The following is a 12,566-nucleotide window of genomic DNA, read 5'->3' as shown; positions in this document are numbered from 1 at the left end:
AGCGTTTCTCATGTTCGGTGTCCATGATTTGATCTGGCATGGAATCAGTCCAACCACTACCTGAAATTCTTGCCTCGTCTCTTGATATGAGTGAGTGAGTGAGTTTAGCTTTACGCCACACTCAGCAATATTCCAGTTATATGGCGGTGGTCTGTAAATAATCGAGTCTGGACAAGACAATCCAGTGATGAACAGCATGAACATCAATCTGCATAATCTGGAAACGATGGCACGTGTCAACCAAGTCAGCAAGCCTTAACACCTGGTCTCGATAGTCGCCTCTTACCACAAGCATAGTCGCCACTGCATGGCCGACTGCTCACTGGGGAAACAAGCTGCTATCAATATATCTGATCTCACTGTAAAATGCCAAGATTCTGTTGAGTTAATATTTGATATCTGTGACCCATTATCTTAGACTTGTGACTCAATGGCATTTTACTAGAAATCTGTATCGTGATTCACTGTAACTTGCTCATTGTTTGCATCAGGCATCTGTATTGAGACACCCGTTTGCATATCATGGTAACTGTGTTTATTGATGCACATGATATTAACCACAGGGTTGTTCTATCCACTTTCATATATTTATAGACCATCATCATATTGATGAGTGTAGAGTGTACAACCAGCAGGAATGGGTCTGCATAAGAGGGGTGAATGTAAAACCCCAAGAACTGTGGATTGGGTACTGCCCAAGGAGCTGATAATGTGTCTGGAGTGTATGGTATGTGACACATGCATGTAATCTGTAAAGGCCATTTGAAGGTACATAATTGACCTTAAGGAAAACATGCCACGACTTATAAAGTGAAACATGTCAGGTTGATTTCCTTGACTCCTCAAGCAGAAAAAGGTTCATGCTGCACACACAAGCACCAGTGAGAATACACATTTCGATGTCTGTTGTCATTTCCTGGCATGGATTCCACAGGAGAGGACATTAAAACCCTCTCAGCATTCACAACATGCAAAATAGAGATAACTCAGAGTTAACAAAATGCAAACCAGCTGTAGCATGTGCTCCACATCATTCAGTCTAAGACACAGGCAAGTGTCACAACAAGGAGACAGAGTCAGGCAGGCGTGTACCTGACATGAAATACTGCATCACACATGCATACAAATTACCCATACAAGCACAAATTAACCTTGCATGCCTTGGTACAGACACAAAACATGTCAAAAGACAGGGCTTCATCTTCATTATTCCACCCTAGAAATCCAAATATTTAACAGGCCAAAATGTTGTCATCCTTAACAGGCTGAAAGCTGACAAATGCAGTGATATGGTCTTGTGAAGGGCAACGCCAGTACGAGAACCCTCGTTCATGGGTTAGTTCCACCACCACCACCCCTCCCCGAAAGAAAGGTCAGCAGTTACTGTGTCAGTCTCTTATTCTCTTCCTTGTCTGGAGACCTTGACGGACTCATTAAGCCTTACTGACCATGCAATGTCACAGACCAGCATTGTACATCAGGGAAGGGTTATGACACCTCCACATTACTGTCACAAACACATTAACTTAAGGCTTTTCCTTACTTCTATTGATTTTCTTGTCCTGCAATCATTGTTCTGCGAATACACTATACATTTGGGAAACCCCCTGTCTTGGTGTTTTCATACTGTGAGCCACATATTTATTGATTTTAATTCATATTGTTTTAAGTACCTGGATCATATGACGAGCTGCCTTGCTAAGAGAGCATATTTTCCTGTTCCAAGTGAGTTTAAATTCCAAGTCACAACAGCAGGTGTTATAGCCATATCATGACAAATGTATCTGTTGGTATGATATCATGTACGAGTGTCATGTAATCTGTGAACTTGTCCATACATGCTTAAGGTAAAACCAACAGGTGCCCTCTTCTGATAAAACATGTCAAATTATTCAATGAAAAGTCAACAAAGCTACAGATGAACAGGGTTTTTTGTTTTCAGAAAATATATTGAGGAAATATTTTCAACAATTCAGCAAAATTCAAAGGTTCCAAGCATATACCATTAAATACAATCAAAGATTCAGATTAGAGTTTTAGTTCAAGTGTGAAGTATAGTGCCAAACTACAGTACAATATTCCATTTAGTACAGTGTTCACTACAAACTTTATATAACAAACATTTCTCTTGTCCAAATATGCCAAGGGGCAATACCACATTTTGGGAAGGAGCAATGTAGAACAATATATACAACAAATAGGAAACCATCCGAATCCAACAGTCTTCTTAACAATATGATCTTGAGAGATATGTCCATGGTTGTCTTGGATCAAATTTGTATTCTTTAAAGATCAAGATTGATCTGCACCTTAGAGCATATACAACAAGCACTGTCACTCAAGTGACATAATCCCCCGCTGGCAAATTATCAAATTAAACTTAAAAAGTAATGAAAATGAAGGTAGTAGTTTAAGATGAAGTTAAATGTGCCTTCCGAAGGTGAAGCTTGGTGATGAATAAGAAAATGATAATTAGACTTCTTCATTGTTAAATGGATAGCGTCAGAATTTCTCCCTAGTTTCAAAACTTATTCTTGTGAGCACATTTGGATGAATAATTTTCATAATTTGAAGAACATTGCCAGGATCATATAATGTGGCCTGTGAATCTGGGTGCACTGATACTAGTTAATTTCAATTACTATTACTGGGAAAGCCACATTTTCAATTACATGACTAGCCGGGAAAGGCACATTTTCAACAGGTTAATTAATTAATGGATTACAGGAACTGGTAAAAAAGTGTCCCTAGGTATGAGAACTGAATAATCTTTCCTACTCAAAAGCACTGTGTTCAGCAATACCGAGAGAAGACTGTCCCTATTTAGGATTCTATGAAACATTATGTAATATTGCGTACATAGGAAACTAGCAATCTTTACTACTCACAAAGCGCAGTGTTTAGCAATAATTAGAGTAATCTGATATTTCTTCCCCCAAGCGTGAGATCAAAAGCGTACTTCTTTCAAACTTAATTGACACTGAGTCAATCTTGCTTGTCTCTATCATATAAAAATGACTTCTTGTTCACTTCATATCAGAACATGGCAAATGCACAAGTTCAAATAAACTTCATTGAGAGTGTGAGAGGAGGCAGGCATTTGTACTATGATGGCTATAAGTTTCGGTGTAAGAGTATTCGTGGTGAAAGGAAATACTGGTCTTGTGTTGTTTCTGAGTGCACTGCACGGATCACAACTCAGGGTGAGATGCTCCTTGAGGTTGAGATTATGAATCACTCTCACAATTCCCTTCCTTTTGAGTCTGAAGTTGACACCTTCAAAGTGAGACTGATGGAGAGTGCAAGGACTGAAACAACCCCCATACCCATCTCCAGACTATGCCAGCATCACGACATCGTCGCAGATGACCTTCTGAAGCAGATACCAGCTCTGAAGTCCCTCACTACCATGCTCTACCACCCGAGCCACAAGGCCTTGGCCTGCATTCCTGCCAACGGACCCCAGATCGAGTTGGAAAAGTATTCAAGAACAGAAGGTGGCGACCATTTCCTGCACTGTGTTAGTGACGATGTCCTTATTTTCACAACAGACAAGAACATTGAACATTTGTGTAATGCAGGTACATTATATGCCTGTCCAAAATTGTTGGATTTATTGTGTTCATGCAGTGGTATTGGGCCATGTTTCCATTGGTGTATTGCTTGCTGTTAAACAGAACAAAGGAGAGCTATGTTGGCACATTTCACTACTTAGTGATGCTGCCTGTAGGCAAATGCTACAGTTTGCTCCCTCAACAGTCCAGCTGGACTTTGAATGGGCAGCTCACAATGCTATGAGCGATGTGTTTCCTGGGACACATGTTAGGGGGTACTTTTGTCATGTCACCCAGTGTATCTGGAGCAGGGTGCAGAGAGAAGGTCTTGTTATGTAGTACTGTAAAATCATTTATTTTCGCGCTGCTTAATTTTTGAGGAAACAGAAAAATTGACTAATTCGCGTAGTTTAATTTTCGCGCATCATCAAAGTACAGAAATCATGAGAGTGTAACACAGGAAACTGTACACTGTAAAGAAAACACTGACCAGGGCTGTCGTCCAGTCACCTGCCTAATTAGTTGGGAAAACATGGGCTTTCCGCTACGTTGAGACACGCAATGGAGCACTGAAGAATCCATGTTGAGATTTGTGGAAGAAATCATTGACCCATATGTGACCTCGACCCATGATGCGCTCGGCCAATCAGCTATTCAGGAAGCTCTGTGCACGTGTACCAGTATTGTCAAACCACTACATGCGCAATGGATTATCCAGACCTACGACAACATATCCAAGAGGAAGGATTTAATCCAAAGCGGATTCCACCAAGCTGGACTTTTGGACTAATTCACTAGTGGCAGGTGACCTGACATTTCTAATTTAGTAAAGTCGTGTGTATCGTGTCAATCAGAGACACTGAAAATGACATGTGTTGAATCAACTATTTAATTTGTTTTTATGTATCTTTTTGTTTCACTGAGTCATGAATGAATGAAGTGTACTTGTAGTCAAATTACTAGCAATACAGAACTAAAACTCGAAGCTCTTTGTTTGTTTTTATTTTCACAATTTATCATAATTATTCGCGGAGGTTTTATTTTTGTGGATAATTTTTTTGCGCAAAAATTAAACCCCACGAATAATAATGATTTTACAGTATATGGAACATAAGGAAGTGAGAAAGCTAGTTAGAAGAGCCGCTGCTCTCCCTCTAGTACCTCGGGATAAGGTGGACAATGTATGTCGTAGCTGACTCTCCTGCCGGTCCCAAAAACACTGCATTCATGGATTATGTAACTACCAGCTCGGTTCAGGGCACAACAAGGTAAAGAGACTTGCTCTGAAGAGCCACCCTAACATTTATGAGATAGTGGCGATATTTCAGTGCGAGCAGTCTCTCACAGAGGTTGCTGTCCTGAGACTTTCTAACCAGTGGACAGCACCGCCACGAAGACAGAAATATAGAATCATTGACGCTCGCAAAACTTCTCAGCCAACAGCTGAATGAGATGCAGCATGCTGACCACGTGGGCGATCTCCTTCAATTACAGTAGTGGAATAAACGAGAATGTTGTCTGAATGGGCTTCTCTGTCAATAAGGACTGTCACCAAGTGTAGTTCTCAATTCATGATCATTATTATTATTTATGTTTTACAAATGAATACTTATTATTATCAAGTATACTATTGTGTGTTAATTATACAAACAAAACTTTGTTGTAATCTGAATAAATTATGAGGAAACATGTTTTACTTTGTTAAATACACTAACGGGTTTGAATCATTAAGCATGTTTTGGTAGCACAACCATTAGAGCCACATTCCATGTTCGCGCAACTGTAACTATTGCCAGGAAAGCCACATCAATTTTGGCTACTTTTTTTTGGAAATGAGGCTTTCCCGGCTTGTATCCTACTCGATTAGCATTTATAAAGCACTGACATAACCTGAAAATCATCTCATCTAAAAGCCCTGTGTTCACCATATTTAGTATCATGACAGAAGTCTTAGCAACCTGATCAGGAAACAAAAAAACAATGGCAACCCCCCCCACCCCCCCACACCAAAACAGAATCAAATTAGTATTTAGCAGCATTCCATGAGAATCCATTTTATCTCACAGAAATGACTTTGCACACAGTATCAAAGTAGGCAGCGATTATCTAAACCTGTGCAGAAGCTCATATTTATAACCCTAAAATGAACAATTACTCAGTTCCTTTTAATTATTGATGAAAAAGGAGACCTGACTTGTCTGAAGTCCCAGACAAATCCTTGGTAGTGTACTGAACCATCACACGTCAACATCTGCACAATACTGGAGTGTTCAGTACAGTCTGTTACTTCAAAAACAGTCAAGGATTGGATACTCATAAACAATGTTAATCAAGAATAATGCAGTTCAATCCAAGAATCACAAATCTACCCACAAATTCCAGCAGTACAAGCACTGGGAAACAGTTCTATCCATAAATCTCAGGAAGAGCATAGAAACCATTTCTAGCCTGGAGGCATGAACAGGTTGACAACTCACACTCTGCGGGACTGCTCCATCAGCTCTATCCACTTGCTCCTCTCATAGTCACTCTCCAGTGCCAGCACTAGTTGACCCTGTGGAGACACAAGCAAGTCAATATCAGATACATGTACATCCCAACAGTGGTGCATGTTTTCATCAGATCACAAGCAAAGAAGATGGCCAGAGTTTATTGTATAATGAAAAGATCAACAGACGGAAACATTATATTGATTATAGGACTTTAACACAAATTGGCTTGTTTGATCTGGCACTGACCAAAACACATCAAAAAATGAAATTCATTTTTTAATATGTCAGTATGTAACTAACCTGTTTCCTTCATGCCTGTATTAAACACTTCCATGGTAATCAATAAAGCCATTTTCAATTAACCAAATGTTTTAATCAATATCACCATATGGTTTGGAAAAGCACAACTGTGAAGTCAAGGTTATCCTCCCAACACACGCCTAGCATCTCAGAGTTCTGCCATATGCACTATATGTGTCTATTGCAGGCCCACTCTCTAGTCTCATGTTTGCTTTCAAATAATACTGTTTACATGGAGCAGAAAAAGGCATGTCAAACATTTCAACAATCTGGCAATCTAGATCACCTCAGTTCCGCAGTTCACCTGGGCTTCAACACTTCCTTTCAAATAGATGGCCAGTCTTCAATACAAAATTCCAAACCCATAAATTTAAATATAACACAAAATGCTATGGATGTCAACTTCTTCTTTATTGTTTACACAAAGTTCTGGACTATTGTGTAAACAATAAAGAAGTTGACATCCATAGCATTTTGTCTTATATTAGAAACCTGACTTCTAAATGCCTCTCAAGAACCCCATAAATTTTATGTGCTTGGTCCCATTGTGTTCTTCATCAGTTCAGATTTTTCCCTGTTTAAAAGGAGGGCAAGCAGATATCAGGACAAGTAAATTGGCACTTTCTAACTCTTGGATACTAATTGAATAAAATTCTAATTCAGTTGTTTTCCGATGTTTAAGTGGAGGTTAGACAGGTGGCGTGGCAGGACAAGTAAATTGGCCCTTTTCAGTTCTACAAGTTCTGACTGGATACTAAATGTATGAACTTTTAATTCACAAACATTAGAATTTCTATCATATACACCACATTAAACGACACATTGCATTAGCAGGAATTGTTCATATCTTAATAGGCTGTCAACATGGAAAACATAATAAATTTAAATGCTTGTTTTTCCTATATCTGGTTTATGGGAATCAGATGAAAATAAAGTGAGACATGTTAAAGAGATGAGCTACACAGACTGCATATCAATAAATAGCTCTGAGCTGTGGCTGTAGCTGAAACACTGGGAACAAGTTCTACAGAGACAGTTAGGGCAGAGACAGTGAGGGCAGTGACAGTTGTAATCCAGTCAGGTATCAGCGTGTAGCTCCCTCCTCCTCTCCCCAGACTGATGTTTACACATGTGCACCATAGAGGCATGTGTATGTGTTGGCCATCATGACATGTTTACACTTAACACAACTGGCTCAGTCACATTCAGCCGAACAGGTAATAGAGTTAATGATTGTAGCACACCCCTCCCAATACCTGCCTGCCTATCTTCTGTCAGCTACACGATGGGGACAATGATTGTAGCACAAACACCCCTACACTTGCCTCTCTTAGTGTGATCTTCTCCTGTCTGATATACAACAGAGTTAATGATTGCAGCACACCCCTCCCTATACCTGCTTGTCTAACTTCTGTCTGATACACAATGGAGATAATGATTGTAGCACACATTCCCTTACACCTGCCTCTCTATCGTCTCCTGTCTGATACACAATGGAGCCAATGGTTGTAGTACACCCCTCCATATATCTATCTGCCTCTCTGTCTTCTGTCTGATACACAATTGAGTCAATCATGGTAGCACATTCCTTCCCTACACCTGCCTCTCTATCTTCTTCTGTCTGGTACACAATGGAGAAAATCATTGTAGCACACCCTTCCCTATACCTGCTTCTCTTATCTTCTGTCTGAAACACAGTGTAGTCAATGATTGTAGCTCATCTCTCTATGTACCTGCCTCTCATCTTTTCCTGTCTAATATACATTAAAATCAATGGGGTCAGGTTTCATGTCTTCTCCAAAGTTTTGCTCACGATTCAATGATACCACAAACCACCACCAATCCTGCAAGTACCAAGTGTTACAGCTAATACAGTCCATGATGGATACCCTCAACATCTCTGCCTAACATCCTCAAGCCATATGCATCTTCAACACCCACCCTCTCCTCTCCAGTATATCCCTCACTATCTGCTATCTCCGCTTCAGCCCCCTTCGTCAGCAAAACTCTGAATGCTGCTGACAGACTGAATGCACTATCATACATGACACGGGCAAAACGTCTGGTAACAAACCTGCACCAGTATCCTCAAATCTGTACCATCAGGAAACAGGTGCAATTTCACCATGTATACATACTTCCAGGTTCAATGTATGTACTAAATAACAATATTCAGTTGGACATATCTCCAGACCTGACATTTTTACAACTAAATCCTGTTGTAATATACAGACTGGTAACCACACACAAAATGTCCATACTATTCTGGACCCCTACTTCCTTGTCAAGGCATAAGCTTGCAGTAGCTATGCCTACTATATTCATTGGCACTTAGAAGAATGACCATATATTTAATTTAGACAAGTTATGCAACGTTTTTCAAGGATGGAGCAGTACTTCTTCCCACTGGCATACTTCAACTGCCCATGGAAGTTTCTTGGATTACCTTTAGAATATCCTGCCTAAACTCGTTGGAACATGGGGAAATGTTCTAACATTGCAGAGTTCAAGACATTGGAATACAAATGCTGACAACAGAATCCACAGAAAGTGTGTCAGATGACCAACAGTATATACATGCACATCCACAATAATTCATACAACAATATTTTATAGATGACTTCAATAATTCCCCCTGTACAAAGCAAATACTGAGCTAGAGAGTATGCAGTACATAGTTATCTTTCGTCTGACCCTGTTGCTGGTATTCTGTTGTACTCACATTGATCTCAGCACTGGATATCTGAATACAGAAAGGATGGACAGCATCGTTGACAGTCTTGAACTCACACTCCCCCAACGGCACTATGCCCTGCAATCACAACATGAATTGTTACACTATGGATAGTTATGGTGATTCCAGCAAACAAACAGCCTCCAGAATCTGAGCGTTGCAAGAGATGACTGAATGGAATGTGTGGTCAGTGTTGGTGACTTGGGTTTGGTGTGCCCCTGAGTTGAACACAGCAATAAACAGGCATGTACCTGGGTTTGTCCATGTTTGAGTTCAGTGATTCAGTGCTTTTAGCAATATTCCAGCAATACCAAATGCGGAATACCAGAAAGTGGCTCCACACATTGTTCCCAAGGGAACTGAACTCGGGTATCATTCTGCACATGCCCTGAGGTTATTTCTGATGGAGTGTCACGGTTACATTATTGAAAATCAACCAATGACGCTCTAGACTTTGAGTGTATTTCTTACAAGAAAAGAAATGTCAGTTATCTATAATACATGTAATCTACAATTTTCAGCAGCTTTTCATAACTCAAACAGCCAAATTTATAAACATCAATGAAAACTCATTAAATGGATCTGTAACTCCACTCATGGTGGAAGAGAAATGAGCTGAACTGTTAAATAAATGCTCTGACAAAGATATCTGATTGGCTGAAGAACGCTTCCTGCATTAGCACAGCCACAGTTGGGGTTCTACTGGTACAACCTGTTTAGTATGATGGATGTGTCATCAATGTGGTCAATGTCACATCAGGATGAACAATCGCATTTTATGACAAAACATTGCATAAAAAACATCCTTCTAATAATTTCCTCATTTCATTTGCCCCAGATCACCCTTTGCAACATGACGTAACTACCTGCTTACTCACTCTTTAAAACTTTGAGTCAAGACAGATATATACACAAACATCACCCTTAATGTCCCACAATCCTGCAAACACCCAAGTCACAAGTACCCACCTGAACAATTTATGAAGTGCCACATTCGGAGCAAAATGACTTAACACTCAGGTGTCTTAGCTCTACTTGTACATGTTGAATAACCCATTTGATTTGACTTGTGATCCAATTCTGTACATTCAAAAGCCAAATCCTACCAAAACCAACACATGAGCCCCAGCCCAGACCTCGGGGTAATCTGTGTGTTGGCAACAGAGACAGAAGCTAGAGGCTATAGATTAGGATGTGTTGAGCTCCATAGTGGCAAGATGCAGAACTGGCCAACATTGATCAGAGGTGCAAGGTGTGAGGAGGCTTGCACCTACACATACAATCAATGTCTGCACAGACAGAGACTGCTCTTGTATTGCCCTGGCACTGTGCAGTGGATCGAGACAGTAGTACCCTAGCAATGATAGGATCACAATAAAATGGCTGACCTTTGGGTGGATGTTGAAATATGTCCTCTTCGTAAACTCCTTCTTCTCGTTGTCTGCATAGTACATGAGGAAGCCATCTTTGACCAGGAAAAATCTGAAAACAAATTTTAAAAAAATTGATTTACATGCATCTAAGTAGATCATACTAAGGCTTTGCAAACTACACTAGCCATTAGCTCAGATTTAAAGCAGGTTTAGATATACTGATTTCCAAGACAGTTACACTTAAAAGAACCTAAAGGACATCCTGTTCTCTCACATTACTGCAATTAACATGTTACTGAAAGACAAATTAACTGTCCTGATATGAAAGAACCAGCAGTTCTTTTTGGGCAGTTATGCAAGAAGTGTTTTTGTGATGTATATTTTCAAGATGAGATGTGAACAATTCTAGTAATAAAATCGTGAATGAATGGGATAATTCACTACCACTATCAGCTGAACAAAACTGACTGCATAAGCCATATTTTCTCTAAAGGAGGTCGAGGCATTTATTAATTTTCCATGCAAGCCACTGACCTGGCATTTGTTTGAAACCCAGTGAGTATTGTGTATAAGGCTCGTACAGTTGCAACTCAGGACCTAACAGAATCCTGAATACTACCTGGAGCCGTACAAAGGGTACATTTGTGGGTACAAACCATCAACATGTACAGTATTAGACATCCGGCATTGAATACGTATCTGAATATCTGGAGATGGTTGATAAAAGCTGGCTCTAGAGGTCCTGCATCAAACAGGTGAGTGAGTTAAAATTTCATATCACATAAGCAATATTTCAGCCATATCTTGATCTAACAGATTTTGTTGGTTGGTTGATTGGCTGGGGTTTTTAATGATGCACTCGGCAATATTCCACCAATATGGCAGTAGTCTGTAAAAACACATTGAGCATGGAGCCGTGATCAACATCATGAGTATTGATCTATACAACTGGGATACAATAACGTGTGTCAACCAAAGTCAGCGAGCCATACCACTACATCCCGTTACTCCCTCCTAATGACAAATATGGGTTGCTGAAGAACAAATGAATCCATGTCTTCACAGGTCACATCCAACAGAAAACATATGGTGACCATAGTAAACATAATATTCCAAAATTAGACTTTATAACCATGCATAACAACCCATCCCCCCACTATACTTTATAACCAGGCATAACAACCCATCCCCCCACTATACTTCTCCCCAGTATCATCATCATAACATGTCACTATACTTCTCATATCTGTCCTAGGCATGTTAATAGCTTGTTTTAATCAGCTGTAGGCTATTGTCTTACATACACTGAAAGCTTGTACATATCATGTCAGTATACACTGGCATTAAGTTCACACTGCTGTCAGTAATTAAGATGATGGAAAACCTTCCCAATATAGCAACCATGAAGAATATCTTGTTCATAATATTTACAGCCATGACATAGGACATCATGGTAAACATCTCATCTCAAGTGATTATAGCATAGTGGTGAGTGGATTTAGCCAAGTGGTTAAAGTGTTTACTCGTCACGCTGAAGACTGAGAGATCGAGAAAGACAGAGAGATTAAGAGAGAGAGATTGAGAGAGAGAAAGAAACAGAGAGACTTGAATATGACACCTGTCAGAAATATCACTGATACAGTGGTTTCCATAAAATGCACAATATTTTCTATACAGTATCTCATTTCAGTTAATGCTAAACATGTTGGAAATTATTTTCATAAAGAAAGAAGTTAATTCTAAATTTCAAACAGTTTCTATTTCACTGGATCAGCAAATTAAAACATGTATATCCTCAAAACAGAAATGGTTTAGAAATGCTACATACATTATATCTAACAAAATAGTCATCAAGGAATCTGGATGACCTGCCTTGAACTTTGCAAACAAAGAGATTATGGGGTGGGGGGAAGAATACACTTAACTTGCACAAAGACTCCAACAAGTGTTCGTCTCCTGTCTGCAGTGTAGGGATAAGTGCAAGTCCCAGTATGGTCGACTACAGGTCTTCATGAATGTATAACACCCGTGTCATGTTCGTGGGATCACCAGCAGTGGGATAACCCACTGGTTAAAGTTTAATTGAATACTATCTGTTTTCTCATCTTTACCA

At 39.7% G+C, this 12,566-nt stretch overlaps 1 protein-coding gene across 6 annotated transcripts in view; it reads right to left on the bottom strand.

Moving 5' to 3' along the window:
- Positions 1-12,566, bottom strand: part of LOC137293793 (pleckstrin homology domain-containing family D member 1-like) — a 69,925-nt gene that overhangs the window by 33,068 nt on the left and 24,291 nt on the right. For all 6 annotated transcript variants that reach the window (XM_067824535.1, XM_067824530.1, XM_067824531.1 and 3 more), the window contains exons 2-4: positions 10,469-10,562; positions 9,069-9,158; positions 6,032-6,108 (exon numbers count right to left, since the gene is read on the bottom strand). In XM_067824535.1, coding sequence (XP_067680636.1) covers positions 6,032-6,108; positions 9,069-9,158; positions 10,469-10,562 — 261 coding nt within the window. The remainder of the gene's footprint in view (positions 1-6,031; positions 6,109-9,068; positions 9,159-10,468; positions 10,563-12,566) is intronic.

This window comes from Haliotis asinina, chromosome 8 (assembly GCF_037392515.1).
Source record: "Haliotis asinina isolate JCU_RB_2024 chromosome 8, JCU_Hal_asi_v2, whole genome shotgun sequence".
Taxonomy (NCBI): domain Eukaryota; kingdom Metazoa; phylum Mollusca; class Gastropoda; order Lepetellida; family Haliotidae; genus Haliotis; species Haliotis asinina.
The sequence above is the reverse complement of the archived record's forward strand: the minus strand, read 5'-3'. Positions and strand labels throughout refer to the sequence as shown.